We start from the raw sequence: 17,087 nt of genomic DNA, 5'->3' as shown, positions 1-17,087 counted from the left end.
GCCCCGGGCCGCGAGCGCGCGGACTGGCGTCTCCCCTCCCCGCGATTCGCCCCCAGCACTGGGGAGGCGCCACTGAATCGAGAAGGGACGGTCATCTGCTCCGGAAGGAAAGAGAACTGGCCAAGACTAGGACTATTCCCCCACCCCCGTTCCCCCATTGGCGCCAGCCACCCCCACAACTTGGGGGGCGAGGGCCCAGCTGAGGGTGGATTTGTCTTCTCAAAGACCTAAGAGTGAGCGCGGGGTGGGGGGGATGTGAAGTTATCCAGCCTCTGTTAGGCTTCAAGAAACCGTCCTGCCCGCTTGCGGGTCAGGACCCAGGGGCATTATCTTGTCTGTGAATCCGGGTTGCTGTGACAGCCGGCAGAGCCTCTGCCCTCCCGAAACTAAGGGGGCCGTGGGTCAAATCATAGCCAAGTGACTCGTTTACATGTGAGTGACACTGCACAAAGGAACACAAAACAAAACTTGCACTTTAACGGTAGTTCCGGTGTCAACAAGGACACGAACAAAACCTTACCCAGGTGTTTATACTGTGTGTGTGTGAGGTCTTTAAAGTTATTGCTGTTGTTTTTTAAATATACAATAAAATAATTTAAAATGGAAAACCGGTTTTTCTTTGCTTTTAGAGATGGCTGGAGTGGGGAAGGGTGCGGAGAAGGAAGGGGCTCGGCTCTGACTTAGGTGGAACTAGAACTTCCCCAGAACTGGAAAATAACCCTGGCCTTCTGAAAGCAGCTTGGGCTGCCAGAAAAGCCCCCGATGCCTGGGGCATCTATGCAGGGGATGGTTCCCTAGAAAACCAGGAGGAATATAAAGGATTTCAGGGTTCCCCCTGGAGATGAACTCTTTCTAGCCATCCATCCGCTTAATTTTCTTTGGGTTCGATGACAAAAGGCCTCATTTTCTGAGAGAATGTTTTGAATTCTTCAGTGTAAACGCCACTGGAACTGTGCCTAGCCATTTTGTCACCAGACTCAGTGTGGGCCCAGGCAAACTTTCAGACTGTTGGAGGCATCACTCAGGCCCTGGGGAAAGAGCCTGAGACCCATCTGGAAGCAGGCCCATCCTGGTGCCCACCCCCACCCCCTCAATCCAGGGTGCCACCCTGTCTGAAGACAGGAAACTCCTTGGCCTCCGCTCCCCGCTAGCTCCAGGCAGTGCTCATGGCCAGGTGTGGAGCCCCATGCCCCCCTCAGCCTTGCTATCTCCCTCTCATGGCTAAGGCACCCTGGAGCACCACTCTCTTTGCCACTAGTACTGTAAACCTGTGGTGGGCGACACTTGCCAAGCCTCAAATTCTTCACCCCATGAAGAGCAAACACCCCTGGCATGGGCTCGCTATGGGGATTAAGTGTGATGTTTGAAAAGTACTTAGCACAAATGCTGGCCACCCAGTAATTCAAATAATTGGTGGCTTTGAGAGGGTGCTCAGCCCTGTGAGAGACACTCAAAATCGTCTGAGAAGGATTTCAACCCTGCTCCGGTGAGGGTGGCTCCTCCTCCAGTCACAAAAAGGCACCCCCCACCCCGCCGCGCCCCACCGGGAAAAAAATCTGTCTCAAAAAAAAAAAAAAAAAAAAAAAAGGCAACCACGGATGGCCCAGGGGCCCGTGACAGGCACTGGCAGGGATGACCCGCCAGGCAAACTGCCCTTGAGGCCAGCCAGGAGAGGAGTTCCTGTTCCACACTGGTTCAGCAGGTGTGTGTCCTGGGGCGGAGGGAGGTGATAAGCAGAGGTGTGGTTCTGTGTCTGAACAGACAGAAACATTTTTCTCTCAACTCCCTGAGAGCCATCCCACTGTGAATTTCTCAGTCCAAAAAGCATGATGTCCTGAGACAGCAGAGCGTAAGTCCTTTTAATTATGCATTTGAAAACTGTTACAAGTCAAAAAAGGAACACAAGGCAGGCTCTGGCTCCCTCCGCCCCCACGAGGAGCCCTTGTCCATTTCAGCCTTGCACTCAGAAAGACCCTGGGGGTCTTGTATTTTCCACCTGCTTCATGTTTCATGGTATCTGTCAGAGCCTTAAAACTGGCCCACCCACTACTGTGAAATTTCAAGGAAATAACTGATTCAGTTAAATAACAGTCCCAAGGTAGAACTGGTCTCACAGGTGACCACTCGCTTAAATCCAGAGCCTGCTTTTCTGCCCAAAGCCACTGAAATCTGATCTCCTCCTTCACACAGCCCCAGGTCCCCAATATGCCACCCACCTTCTGACACGTGACTACAGGTCTACACTAATGGAAGCTCTGCTAAAAACATCTCCACCCAATCCTCCTGCCAACGAGGTCAGTTGGCGGGCATCTGTTAAGCCCCTAAACTGGTCAGCGCAGGTTATGTGCCCATTCCTAGACCCAAACAATACTCCAGGACTTCACACCTCCTACTCGAGAGGAAAGGGAGAGAACTGCTCTTACCTCAGTCTGACAGGCAAGGGAGAGCACACAAACAAAACGTCCCATCTGGAAGAAATCAGGGAAGCTGGGGAAATGAGGGCTGTTCACAAACTTTTAAGAGCTCAAACTTGGCTGTGTAACTTTCAGACCTAGCTCATGGTTGGGGACCACCTGAACTGGCCCCCAGGGTTGCCGCTCTCTGAACACAAGGTGCATAGTGAACCCCTCTGCAGTGTAGTACATGTTGCTGCCACAAGTGCAAAGGCCAGAAGGAAAAGACCTTTTAACCAGAGCAATGGGAATCTGAAATGCCAGAAAGGGGAAGGTCTGTTCGCCTGAAGACCTCTTCGAGCCTGCGTGGAAAGGATGGCCCCTTGTCAACCCTGGGGAAGCACATCTGAAGCGTTTTGTCCACTCTTGGGCACTGACTGAGGGTGATGAGCGAGGAAGGGAGCAAGAGGTGACCGCGAGGAGAGCCTAGGAGGCAGGGAACCTGGAGCAAGGGGCTGCCTGGCAGGGCTCTGGGCTGACACCCCCACAGCTATAGTTCCATTCACTGGCTCAAACATAAAAGGAACCAAACTGTTTGGGAAAAAGGCCACCCTCTGGCCTTTCAAAACATTATCTAACAGTTCTACGCCATATGAGCGCAGGCTTAATTCATCCAGTGAATTCTATGCAAATGTTTCAAGAAGCTGCTTTAACGGGAACAATGTGTACCTGGTACACACTGATCTATGGGGGTGGGAGGAGAGGGAGGGAAGGAAGCAAAGAGGAACTGCCTCCCTTCCTACTGTGCTCTTCAGATCTGTCAGTGGAGCCCGGCGCAGCAGATGGCCCCCTCCCCAGCGGCAGGGGAGAGCCCTCCACCCCCTCCGCTGCCTCCAGGAGCATTCTGACTTCCACCAGCAGGCACTCCAGTTATTATGCATCTAGACATATGGATCTACACGAAGAAACCCAGCGCAGCCAAGCTCGGTGCTGGCTCCCGCACAGGCGACGCACATGCAGCAGCACAGGGGCCCCGCCCCTGCACCTTGAGGTTCTGAGCTGGGGTCCACAGGAACCACGCCCCAAGGAGACTTTGGGGATGGTAGTGGGGAGACAGGCCATTGGCTTCCCCCCGTTTCTCAGGAAGTCGGCCTCACTCTACTCCTTGGGGATTTCGAACATGCAGAGGCTCTTGTACTTTTGCAGAAGCTCGTTCTTGGTCCTGACTTGCTCCCGGAGGCTCTGCAGCTGCTGCTGCTGCTGCTCAGGGCTCAGGTGGATGCCGGGCATGGTGCTGATGAGCTTGCGCATCTCCTGGAACTTGGTTTTGAGGGCGTTCAGGTCCTGGTGGACCTCCGGGCTGTCCTTGTCCATGCTGTGGGGGAAGAACAGCTGTTAGCATTCGCAGCTTGATACATGTGTTGGCTTTCCCGTCCTGCACCCCCCAGAGCTCGCTGTCATTCCTGCGATAGCTTTTAGAACACTTCATTTTATGTGTCTATCCTCTGACTAGGCTGTCCACCCCCAGAGGAAGGGACGGGTTCTCTTTTAGGCAGCCAGCAAAGAGCTCCCAGGCCTAGCACACTTGCAGATCACACACAGACACTCTTGATCTTCTGTCAAGTCAACTGTCACTCTGTGAGGTCAAGGACCATGTCTGTCTGGTCACAGGTGTCTCCCTACCCTCGGCCCAGTGTGTGGCACACTGCAGGCACTCAAGAAATGTCCGTGGAAAGAGTGAATGCTTGGCAAATAAGCTCATGAACATGTTGGTTCAATTAACAAACCAATACCAATATCAGGTGACAAATGCCAAACAAAACTTGCTAAAATATGACATTTTGTCTAATTGGAGCCATTTCTAGGCCAATCAGGAGGCTTCACCAGCTAGCAAGAGCTAATTTTAGCTGAGGTTTTGATGCTGGCTTGAACCTGTTAACATAAAGACTAATTTCCACAGCGCTGTTCATAAATTTTAAATTAGTTAAAATGGAACTGATTTAAATGTCTCAGCAGACACAGGCGCTCTTCTGCCATGGTGATGGACACTCCCTGCCTTTGATTCAAGTTCACTTTCAAGGCAGACCGTTCGCTCTATCTCACAGCTATTAGCTGCACAGAGGTCCTACTCAATGAAAACCGAGGCAAGAACAATGTCCCTTAAGATTAAAAAAACAGCCTGGCAGTTGCTCTTATACATTTGTTTGTTTGTTTTTTGAGACAGAATCTCACTCTGTCGCCCAGACTGGAGGGCAGTGGCGCGATCTCGGCTCACTGCAACCTCCACCTCCCGGGTCCCGGATCAAGCAATTCTCCTGCCTCAGCTTCCTGAGTAGCTGGGATTACAGGCGCGTGCCAACACGCTCCGCTAATTTTTGTATTTTTAGTAGAGATGGGGTTTCACCATGTTGGCCAGGCTGGTCTCGAACTCCTGACCTCAGGTGATCCACCTGCCTTGGCCTCCCAAAGTGTTGGGATTATAGGCATGAGCCACCGCACCCAACTTCCTATACATTTTTTAAAAGTTAGTAAGTGGATGAGCTTTTGAAAACAAGTGGTTGAGACCAAAACGAAAAGGCAATTCAGTAAGCTGTTCTGAAAGTAAGCCATTGAGGCATAAGAGGGAAAAACTGTCAATGATCATTAATTTTTTAAATAAATGTTCATCCGTAGCGGGAAATTTCAACCCAGATGGTGCTAATTCATGTTTACTATTCATCATTTCTCTGCTTACGCAGGCAAAATATCCATCTTTCCTGGCGATCCATCAGTTACATCTCACACCTTGCAAATCAGATGGCCACCATGGCCAGCTCAGTATTTACCAACAGCTCTAAACTCAGAGGGAGGGTACGGAGAATCAATCACTCCTTCCAGGAAATGAGAGGCCAGCCAAACATCTCTTGTCATTTGATGCCCTCAACTGAGAGACACCATTAACAGTATACCTTATCTCAGATTCTCGAGAGGATGAACTGGTATTCGTGAGAACTAAAAACCCTTTGGAAGGAAGCAAATAGGGAACTTCTTTTATTTTAATTCTTTGAAGTCTCAGCTCTGATCCACAAACGTGGACAGAAACCATCTGGACTTCTGAAATCCTTCTACTTGGATGGCATGCGTGTTAACATACTGTTACGAATTTAAGTCCCAAGGAAGTTTTAAAATTAAAATATAGTTTTTTAAAAAACCGACTCACATCACATGAGTCTGAAACAACATGGTAAAACAAACAAAAAAGTACTTAAAATAGAAATGTGGATGACAGGTAATTCCATTCTTGAAGCAAACATAACCTGACCCAGAAGAAAATTTAGTTCTGAAAGTTGAAAGTGGGTCACATTTAAGATGCTCATCTCTGAAAACCCCCAAATCGCAAGGGTTGCCTGTTCTTTGGTGAACTTTCAGGAAAGGAGACAGTCTTCAGACAATAAAAAAGGAGCTGTAAAACAAGCCACCTGGAGGGCAGCTGAGCCAAAAGGGGCCGTGCAGCCCACAGGGCGGCACCTCTGCAAGCCCAACTGCCCTAGTTGGTGGAGGGAAATAGCACAGAACTCCTGGCGTGAAGAAAACACGCTATTCAGAAGTGGGCACCTGCTAAGCCAGGATGACTGTGAAATATTCAAGCCAAAAGAAAACGGACAGGCCCAAATACTGAGTGAATAAAAGCAGAAAGCTCTAAGTGGGCCTGCCTTTGTGTTCAAGGTTAGTCATCGACCAACTATAGAAGGAATGAAAAAAGCCAGCAGGTCAAGGAGGATGAACATCGTACAAACAAGGCAAGGTCAGAGCACTTTGGTCCCACCTACTGTGGTTTCTTCTTTTTTTGAGACAGAGTTTCACTCTTGTTGCCCAGGCTGGAGTGCAATGGGGCGATCTTGGCTCACTGCAACCTCCGCCTCCTGGGTTCAAGCGATTCTCCTGCCTCGGCCTCCTGAGTAGCTGGGACTACAGGTATGCACCACAACACCCTACTAATTTTGTATTTTCAGTAGAGACGGGGTTTCTCCATGTTGGTCAGGCTGGTCTCGAATTCCCGACCTCAGGTGATCCACCCACCTCGACCTCCCACAGTGCTGGGATTACAGGCGGGAGCCAATGCGCCCGCCCCCTACTACGGTTTTTTAAAAGAGTAGACAAAAATACTACCGCTAGGGGTGATCCTCTGAGCATCCTTCCCACGGATAACAGACAGTTGTATCTGTGTCACCAGATTCACAGGCAACATCCTAGGGTTTAGGTGGGTGTGTCTGAGAATCATGCCTGGATTTTGTTGTTCTTCTTTTTAGTATGGATGCTTTAGTACAGATGCAAACTGGCCAATAACTGTGTTAGAACCACTGACACGGACTTCCTCCCAAACCTGACAGTCATTTCTTTTGACCTCTTGGTGGCATCTGACTCACGTTTCCCATTTCTTCTTCCTCACAACTTCCATGCACTGTGCCTCATGCTCCACTCTGTCCTAGCTGCCTTGCCCTCAGACTAGCCCTTACCAGTCCACTCCTCTGCCCACAGGCTCTCCTCACACCGTACTAACTCCTGTGGCTTTCATTTTTCTAAGATCATTTTTTTAAAAATGACAGTTAATAGGTACTTGAGGGAAAAAATTCAAAAATGACAGACACCCAAGGCTTAGAAAAGGGAAATCTCATTAACCCCTTGTTCCAGAGATAACCTCTGTTAACACGTGGTGTCCACTGTTTCAGATGGCTTTGAAATCTACAATAGCATACAAAACACACAAACTTTTCTTATTTGACAGAAATGTGACCATCCATGGTTCTCATTCTTGCTTTTTCTAGTTAACAATGCACCTCAGATGTCCTTCCACACTAACACGTATACAATCAGACAGCTAAATCACCCTGGCTATTCACGGGTGGTTGTACTGTTCGTAATGTACTAGAATGACAGTTAACATCTTGTACTTATACCCTTATGTACTTGCGCAACTATTTTGGTAAGATCATTTCCTGTAAGTAGGGATTCTGGGTCAAAGGTTATATATATTTAAATTTTTGACAGACATTACCAAAATGTCCTCCAAAAAAAAACTGTACTGATGCAGATTCTCTGTAGCCACAGAGGGCGCACTTCTCCCTCCCGCCCTGGATGATACTACTACTTACCTATCAACTGTGTTTCTCTGCTCCAGTTCTGCCAAGACCTATGAGGCCTTCCAGAGAGGAAGGCCTTGAACTTGTACCCTTGCTTTCATCTGCTCACAGCATTACATGTAAAAAATATTCTTTTTAGCAAAGAGCAACAAAAAGTTCTGTTGCTAAACGGAGTATGAAAAATCACTGCTCTACAAAATGCCCAGAACGTGTTCATCCACTCCCGAGCCCTGGACACCGGGAGCACTCCCCAGCCAGCCCTCCTTCCTGCACTTCAGTTTCCTCCCCACAGTTACCAAGGCGTTCCTGCCTGGAGTCTGGGAGACGGCAAATGTCCAGCATAGACTCGCTGTCAGCAGGGGATGGGGGGAGGGTGCAGTCCCACTTACACACTCTACTAGCCGAGTTAGCAGCCTGGCCTCCCAGACCCCCAGACTTGCACCTGTGTGCCCCCTTCTCCCAGCCTCCAGCCTGCCAGCTCCATCTCCTCTAGACCAGCCACCTCCCATTGCCACTGCCTTCCTGTGGATCCAGGTCCTCTCCTCTTCTGAACCACTTCTGCCCTATCCACCTTTAGAAATCCAAGTCAGGCCGGGCGCGGTGGCTCAAGCCTGTAATCCCAGCACTTTGGGAGGCCGAGACGGGCGGATCACGAGGTCAGGAGAACAAGAGCATCCTGGCTAACATGGTGAAACCCCGTCTCTACTAAAAAAATACAAAAAACTAGCTGGGCGAGGTGGCGGGCGCCTGTAGTCCCGGCTGCTTGGGAGGCTGAGGCAGGAGAATGGCGTGAACCCAGGAGGCGGAGCTTGCAGTGAGCCAAGATCCGGCCACTGCACTCCAGCCTGGGCGACAGAGCAAGACTCCGTCTCAAAAAAAAAAAAAAGAAAAGAAATCCAAGTCTGAGCAGGTCACTATGCTGCTTAAAAATCCCAGATGGCGGCCGGGTGTGGTGGCTCACGCCTGTAATCCTAGCACTTTGGGAGGCTTAAGTGAGTAGATCACTTGAGACCAGGAGTTCGAGACCAGCCTGGCCAACATGGCGAAACCCCATCTCTACTAAAAATACAAACAAAATTTTTTTTTTGTATGTTTTCAAAGGCATGGTAGCGTGTGCCTGTAGACAGAGATGGAACCCCGTCTCTACTAAAAATACAATTTTTTTTTACAAAGGCATGGTGGTGTGTGCCTGCAGTCCCAGCTACTTGGGAGTCTGAGGCACAAAAATCAAGTGATTCCAGTGAACCTGGGAGCCAGAGGTTGCAGTGAGCCACAACATGCCACTGCACTCCAGCCTGGGCGACAGAGTGAGACTCCATTTCAAAAACGATGGCCTCCTACCCACAGACAACACCTTTCAGGCAAATTCAAACTGTGAAGGAGGCCCCCCAGTGCCACCACAAGCGCCTCCAGCCTTCCCAGGCAAAGCTTCCCACTCTTCCCAGAACCCATGTAAATGCTTGCCTGGCATTTCTCACGCCCACTAAGGAAGTGCTCACTCGCAAAGGCCTGCCTCTGTGGGGCTTGCCTTCTGGTGGGGCCCACTTTCTGGTTATAATTCATACTGAGTGGATGGAAATGACATGGCAGAGGAGTGAAGAGGCTTTTAGGCAGACTGGAAACACCTCGCCCAAGCAGTCTATGAACACCCTCTATCTGTGGCCGCTCATCCTGCTCCCTGGGGTGTGGCTGAGGGAGAAGAAAGTGAACGGCAGAGGCCTTCAGTAACTGTATGACTATCCCCAGGAAGCCAGTGTGGGCACTTAGAGGGGGCTGCTTCCTACACAACCCGGGAACAGGTCTCAGCTGGCATGGAAGGCCGGGCAGATTAAAACAGACACTTGAGTGGGCAGAAGACAGTCAATAACACCCTGTTCCCATGAAAGAGGTCTGGCTGGGGCTCTGAGGTCTTGCTGACCTGCTGAAGTGGCCAGGCCAAGCTAGAGGCGCCGGGACAGCGTGCTCATCACTGGAGCCTTGTCTGTGGTGGCAAGGACGGCTCCCCTCTACCTACCTAGCAGCCTCAGACCTTGTAAAGAATTTTTAAAAATTGAATTTAAAAAATGTTTTTAAAGTACCCACGTCGACAGATTACTCTTACAAAGGGAGCCAAAACCATCATGCAAGGCAGCAACAACTGTAATTCAGAAGGCCTAGGCTGGGCTACTTCGTTCCAAACTCAGATTCGATTTATTAAGTTTGAAGGAAAAAATAATAATTTTCCCCAATCTAACAGAGCCCATTTCATTACTCCTTTATGATGTATTTTTAAAATGTAGGATCCATATATATCAAGAAAGTCTCAAAGTTGGGATTTATAATATTTCTTATAGGCACGAAAATGTGAATTCTTTTCCCTTTCCTCATTCTTTAAAAATAACAGAAATGTGTAGTTTAAGTTTTCATTCAACTGCGGGAAAGACACTAGAAGAGATGAAAGTGCTATGGGTTCCAACTCCAAGCAGCGCTGTCCCAGCCAGAGCACTCCCAGAACCAGGCGGGTCCCTGGGGTACAGGAGAGGCTCTGGTTCACAGGGCTCTGTGCAGCATTTCCGTGGGCACTTCTAGTGGAGGGGCTGGAGGGTCTGCCAGCCTGGAGGACTCCGCCCACCCAACAGCACCTGCAGCAAGAGGACCCTCTGTGGGCCTTGTGTTGGGTTATCCGGGCAGGCAACCTGAAGATGGTCTGCAGAGATCCCTGAGTGAAGGGCTAGGTTTGGGTTCAATTTGGGAAGAACGGAGAACAGAGAACAATTAACCAAAGAATATTCACAGGATAAAATGCACATAAAGGCAAAGATACTAATTAAATACTGATTACAATATCCAGAAGCAAGGCTGAACGACCTGGCCAATGAGTGGTATCAACAGGCTTGGAAGTAAAGAAGCAGATTAAAGATGAAATGTTCCACTAACCAAAAGCATCATGATCTTAGGCAGGCTGCTAGAAAACTCCACGGGAAAGGAAGGGCAGGGAAATACTGACAAGAAAGAGGAAGGGCAGAAAATTAACCTTAAAAGATAATTAAATGTACCATGAAGATTTAAGAACTAAAACAGTTTGGTGCTGGAGAAGGAGAGAATGTCCAGAAGTAGATCAGAAAACATATGGGAATTCAGTGCATGGTAAAGGTGGCACGGCAAGCAGGGAAAATAACAAATATTCAAAAACAGCAGTGGGAAGATGTGGCTAACTGGGGCCCCCTTACTCTTCCCACCAAAATAAATTCCAGGAGCCTCAAAGAATTAAAAGTAAAAAATGGAACCATGAAAGTTCTAGAAAAAAGGCATTAACACCTATAATTTTAGAGTGGGAAAGCCTTTCTAAGTAGGACCAAAACTCAGAAGCCATAAGGGAAAGGCTTAACAAATCTGACTACAAGAAATTCTATGCATCTGAATGAAAAACAAATACAAAAACCATGACTATGAACAAAGTAAAAAAAGAAAAGCAACAACCCTGGGGAAGTATTTACAGTACATTTAACAGACATTATTTCCTTTCTGTACATAAAAGAATCTGACAGAGAAATGAGCAGTTTATAGGGAAAAATACAAGCGACATATAAAATCGCCTATGAAGGGATGCTTTACCTAACATAATCAGAAATCAATACATCATTTCTGACCTATGAGATCTGCCAAAGTTAAAAGTTTAATGGTGATGGCAGGTGATGGGGAAAGACACAAACCCTGTCGGTGGAAGCACAGATCAGGGCATTCTTTCTGAATTTGCTCACAGTGACCCAAACGGTAAATTCACATATACCATTGATAGAAATTTACCCCCACAGAGACTACCAAGAGTTCACCAAGATAGCATGGGCAAAGATGCTTGCTGCAGTGCTGATTCCAAAAGCAAAATGCAGAAACGACAGTGTCCTTGAGCAAGAAACTGTTTACATAAACGACAGCACATTCAGAAAGTGGAATATTATGCAGCTTTGCAAGGGAGCTGGGAGGAGTGAAGGGAGAGGCCCTCTTTCCATTTCATATCCACGGGTACTCGCAGAATCCATCTACAACTTTAATTTTTGTTTAATGCTTTCTGGGTGGCAGACTTATAGGCCATTTTAGGTTAACTGAAGCAGTCTAGTCTACAAGGACTGAATTTTGGAAAATAGTTAGCTAAAAAGATGTAGTGCTCTAAATTTAGCATAACTATCACAATAAAAAATGTGCTCCAGCAATTCTACTGCTGGGATTTGTCCGATCATAACTTACTCCTACACAAAGATGCTAACCCTAGCACCGCTGGTCATAGCAAGAATAAGAAAACCACCTAGAAGCCCATCAACAGAAAACCAGTTACATCAGTCATGCTGCATCCACAAGACGCAATTTTCTGCAGCTGCCTTAATGAGGTAGATCTTTATGTGCAGTATGGAAAGGTGGCCAAAATAGACTAATCAGTGAAAAAAGTCAAGTACATATAAATTTTTGAAATTCCATTCATATGTAATTCCCAGAAGGAACTTAGGAAAGTATTAATAGCAGTTACTACAGGTGAGGGGACCTGGGGGAAGGAACCCTTTTACCATTTCTCTGTACTTCTAAACTTGCAGTTGTTACTTTTATTAAATAATTTTTCAAAAATTCTGAATTACTTATGAGAACAAGAAAGGCTAAATTCACTACTTCAGGTTTTACCTCCTTACTCATCCCCTGTGCAAGAAGTAAACAAATAACAAAAGGATCACTGGGGAAGTTACAGGAAAGGAAGGGACCCAGGGCCAGAGAGCACCACCTGGGTGGACTGGACACGATCCTAGCCCTCATCTCCGCCCGCCATGACTGTGTCTTGACTGGCTTCCAGCCTGACAGTTGCACTAGCTCCCTCAGAAGACCCCTGCCCTGTTTCCTGGCTCTTCCCTCCTCCCCAGGCCCCTCTTCCTGCCTTGGATGTATGCTCAGCACCACCAAGCTAGAAGCTGACTCCCATGAGTAGATGCTATTTCTTGGCTTCGTGTCCTTACATGTTTTTCCTATACCACCCTTCCTCCTGCCTCCCTTTCCTAATTGAAGACTCATGTTGGCATCAATCTCACCAAGCCTTCTGACTCCCTCAGGCTTCACGTGGTCTCCTCTCCTTTCCTCCTCTGCCCTTATTCCTCCCTCATTAGCCTATAAACTCAAAAGACACGCCTATACTGAAGGTTTTCAGGTTGGATCGTAGCCTCTTCTCATATTAATAGCTGCAGAACCACTCCATTCCTTTGCAGCTACTGTTTCCTCCAAGTGGCTTTTTCTGCTCTTCTGTCTTGTCTTTCTCTTTTTTCCTCTCTTTCTCTCTTTCTTTCTTCTTTGAGACAAAGTCTATGTCACCCAGGCTGAAATGTAGCACTGTGATCATGGCTCACTGTAGCCTCGGTTCCCTGGGTTCAAGCTATCCTCCCATCTCAGCGTCCCCAAGTGCTGGGCTTGCAGACAGACATGAGGCACCGCACCTGACCTGTGTCTTTCTTACCAGGGGGTTTCTTCCTATGCTTAGTGGCCTTGGCCATCCACTCATATGTTTAAGAATAAAACATTAAAAGGCTTAGTGGAAGCTCTGCAAATGAGTGCTGCTTGTTCATTTTCTCAGAATTAATTGACTAGGCTTTTTTTTTTTTTCCAATGTCTTTTCTCTTAATTGGTCACACACGATAGAGAGGGCACTTCCACTCTCTTTGGCTGCCAATCTAGAAGCCAGGTGGGGGAAGGCTCGGGTAGGGTCTCTCTTCAGACTGCAAACTTTCTCTTTATCCCTCTTTTCAGTTATGATTCCCCCTACCTACCCCTGCAGTGTGCCTGTTGTCCCCCAGTCCAGGTACTCTCTGGCTTATTTGTTCCTAAGAATAAATCTTGGGAGAGTAACCTTTTAACCACCCACCAATTTAGAAGAAGGGTAGTCACCTGGCCGCTTGGAGGGGATGGGAGGTGGGACAGGGCTGCTTCTTAAACAGACTTCCAAGTAACCATCCTGTTCTTAGACCCACCTTCACCCCTATTTCCAGGGGGTCCTTGCACTAGAGTTCCTGAGATCTGGGGGTAGGCCATGTTTAACAAGCCAGCTGCTTAAGAGTTGGTAGATGAATTAGCACTGGTCATTCACTTTGTAGCGATCATCTCCTGTCCTATTCTTTTCGGTTTTATGCTTTTTATTTTTGAGATAGGGTCTCGTTCTGTCACCCTTGCTAGAGTACAGTGGCATGATCTGGGTTCAAGTGATCCTCCCACTTCAGCCTTCCAAGTAGCCAGGATTGCAGGCACACACCACGCCTGGCTAATTTTTTTTTTTTGCATTTTTTGTAGGGATGGGGTTTTGCCATGTTGCCCAGGCTGGTCTTGAACTCCCAGGCTCAAGCGACCAGCTCACCTCAGTCTCCTAAAGTGTTGGGATTACAGGCATGAGCCACTGCGTCTGAAGGTTTTATGTATTTTTTTTAAGTCCCTTCTGTGTCCCTTTAGACGAAACAGAGACAAGCACATGTGATCAACCCACTAGGTTTCACAGGTACGCTCTTGAGTACATCTCCCAACAATCCTATGACATAAGCATTCCCATTTCATAAGAGAAAAACAGGCTCAGAGAAGCTAAGCTACTTGCCCAGGTCACCCAGTCAGCACATTATGGAGCTATTACATAATCTAAACCTCTCAAAATTTTGAGGTCCACTATGGACATATTAGAGATAAGAAGATTATGGCCTAGAAAGGTTAGACATTTATATCAAGATTAGAAGGCATGAAAATGTCAGTATACAGATTTGAACTCAGGACTGTCTAACTTCAAAGCTTCTTCTCTGTAGTAGAACTTACTACTACATCTTTAAGGCCAGCCCAACCCAGCTGCTTTACCAGGGCTCAAGAATATACTCTTGGGGGGTTCAAGAGCTGTCTTTGTGAATGTGTACATTTTGTGTTTTCCTTTTCCCACATTTTTCTTAAAACCAGTAAACTGGGGTTAATCTGACTAAACCCTTTATAATCCGGCACTGCCCTGGGATTATAGGGGCTCCATATGTATTTCTGTCTGTGATCATTATCACAGGCTCACAAAAACTGAACAGGCTGTCTTATCCCAGAAACATTTTTTAAAATTTATTTATTTATTTTTGAGACAGAGTCTTGCTCTTGTTGCCCAGGCTGGAGTGCAACGGCATGATCTCGGCTCAATACAACCTCCACCTCCCGGGTTCACGTGATTCTCCTGCCTCAGCCTCCCGATTAGCTGGGATTACAGGCACCCACCACCACACCTGGCTAATTTTTGTTTTTAGTAAGAGACAGGGTTTCACCATGTTGGCCAGGCTGGTCTCAAACTCCTGACCTCGTGATCCGCCTGCCTTGGCCTCCCAAAGTGCTTGGATTACAGGCATGAGACACCACGCCCGGCCCTTATAAACAGTAAACACCAAGTGAAGCCAAATGAAGCCAGGATCTAATGTGAGTGTAGTTATTTGAAAAGTGGCAGAAGAGCATCAGGTCATCCCACAGCAAGTGAATCTAGTTTGCTTAAACTCAAAAGTGGGTGGGCCACTAATAGTCAAGACCTTCACGTTGTAACAATTCCATTTCAGTAAAACAGTGAAGAGCACATTCATGTTCACCTGAATGTTACTGGATTCATAATTTTCTTTTAATTTACTTTGTTTTGCTCTTTAATGGCTGAATAAGAGTTATAACCCTAAGGGTTTACACCTACTATCACGTGGATATAGAGTGAAGTAACATAATGAAAATAATTTACAGCCTAGGCAACACGACTAAACTCCATCTCTACAAAAAGTACAAAAATTCGCTGGGTGCTGTGGCTCATGCCTGTGGTTCCGGTTACTTGGGAGGCTGAGGTGGGAGGATGGCTTGAGGCCTGGAGGTTGAGGCTGCAGTGAGACGAGATCACGCCACTGTACTCCAGTCCGGGTGACAGAGCGAGACCCTGTCTCAAAAAAAATAATAATTTAGGCAAACACGGGGATCAGTAAGACTTTCGTGCTTTTGTTTTTGGTTTTTCCTTTACAGAGTCACTTTGAAAACTCAGGCTACCCTAAAGGCTGGCCAAAAGGATGACAATTATTTCCTTTGGTACTGTTAGAACAAAGTCAGTACAGGTGGGTCTAATCATCTCAGGCAACTTCTGTGTTTTTGCTTAGTCTAATATTTCCCATCGCCACCGCTCCCCTCTCAATCTTTTTGAATTATGGGTTATTCCCAATCATGTCTTTTTTTTCCTTCTATGCCCCTTTTACTGTGTCCATCCCATAGCACTTGGCAGTGTCCCACACAGGGAAGATGATGCTTATCTGTTCAGTCTGTTGAAATAAGGAACTAAAGTGAGTATTACTAACATTAAAGTTGAGAAAACTGAGGCTTAAAGAGATTTAATTTGCTCAAGATCGATGGGATGCACGTTTGAGCCGCTGGACAAGAGTGTATGTAGTCTCTAAGCTGGCTTCATTCTTAAGGATATCGCACCTCTCGGGGCTCAAATCGTTTGCTTAACTCATGGAATGTCTCTGTGGTCTTGGGAAAGGCCTCTTCCCGCTCTGGGTCTGAGTTTCCCCGTCTGCGAAACGGGGGCGTGCCCTAGAGCGCCAAGGCCTCTTGAAGCTCTGAAACGGCTGAGACGAGAAGCTGGAGGGAGTATGGGGCCTGGTCCTCTCCTAGGTTCTTACCATTTGATGATGCTGTGAACCAAAGGTAAAAAGGAGTAGTTCTCTTCCTCCCTCGCGCGGGCAGGTGACTGAGGCCGTGGCGCCGGCGACTGCTGCGGCTGAGGCGCAGGGACAGGCGGCGGCTGAGGGGGCGGCAGCGGCTTGGTGTCAGGCAGCGGCTGGTCGGACGTTGGCGGCAATGCATCCTCCGCCTGTCGCCCGGCTGCCACCCCGGCAGAGGCCATGGCTCCGGGGTTAGGTTAACCCAGAGGTCGGGTCGCCGAAAGCGTCGCGAACTCTATACGTCACCACCGCGCGCCCCGCAGGGGCGCAGTGTGGAGGAAGGCTCTGAGCATGCGCACTGGGCACTCGGCTGGCAACGGGGCGGAGGCGGGGTGGGGAGACTGTTGCTAGGCGACGGGCCGTGGGTGGGTCTGGGGTGCCTGGTTTTGGGTTGAGTCAAGATTGCTTAATTATTAAATAGTGAGAAATAGGGATTTATTTCAGAAATAACAATTTTTTTTTTTTGAGACGGAGTTTCGCTCTTGTTGCCCAGGCTGGAGTGCAGTGGCGCGATCTCGGCTCAACGCAACCTCCGCCTCCCGGGTTCAAGTGATTCTCCTCCCTCAGCCTCCCAAGTAGCTGGGATTACAGGCATACACCACCACGCCCGGCTAATTTTGTATTATTAGTAGAGACGGGGTTTCTTCATGTTGATCAAGCTGGTTTCGAACGCCCCACCTCAGGTGATCCGCCCTCCTCGGCCTCCCAAAGTGCTGAGATTACAGGCGCAAGCCACCGCACCTGGCCAGAAATAACAATCTTCTTATTCCTATTCACACGATGAAGAGGGCCCCAAAGCCACAAACACAGGAAGCCTTGAGGTCAGTAAGGCGCAGCCTGGCCCAGTGCACCCAAGTCTGGAGAGGAACCACTGG

The 17,087-nt window shown here is 48.0% G+C and overlaps 1 protein-coding gene across 1 annotated transcript; it reads right to left on the bottom strand.

The window, feature by feature from the left end:
* Positions 1–1,832: 1,832 nt before the first annotated feature.
* MED9 (mediator complex subunit 9) lies at positions 1,833–16,517 on the bottom strand. Its single transcript, XM_011975254.1, has 2 exons — positions 16,171–16,517; positions 1,833–3,768 (listed from the first exon to the last, which is right to left on the bottom strand). Exons 1-2 carry the CDS (start codon positions 16,392–16,394, stop codon positions 3,552–3,554), a joined length of 441 nt encoding a protein of 146 aa, XP_011830644.1. The 5' UTR covers positions 16,395–16,517; the 3' UTR covers positions 1,833–3,551.
* Between the last annotated feature and the right edge of the window lie 570 nt (positions 16,518–17,087).

The sequence above is a fragment of the Mandrillus leucophaeus genome, unplaced genomic scaffold (assembly GCF_000951045.1).
Source record: "Mandrillus leucophaeus isolate KB7577 unplaced genomic scaffold, Mleu.le_1.0 Scaffold153, whole genome shotgun sequence".
NCBI classification, from domain to species: Eukaryota; Metazoa; Chordata; class Mammalia; order Primates; family Cercopithecidae; genus Mandrillus; species Mandrillus leucophaeus.
The sequence above is the reverse complement of the archived record's forward strand: the minus strand, read 5'-3'. Positions and strand labels throughout refer to the sequence as shown.

Excerpts from the sequence above, each read along its gene's own strand:
- MED9 (XM_011975254.1), bottom strand. The coding sequence starts at position 16,394 with ATGGCCTCTGCCGGGGTGGCAGCCGGGCGACAGGCGGAGGATGCATTG. Across the intron at positions 3,769-16,170 it reads GTTCACAGCATCATCAAATG|CATGGACAAGGACAGCCCGG; the intron begins GTAAGAACCTAG and ends CTTCCCCCACAG.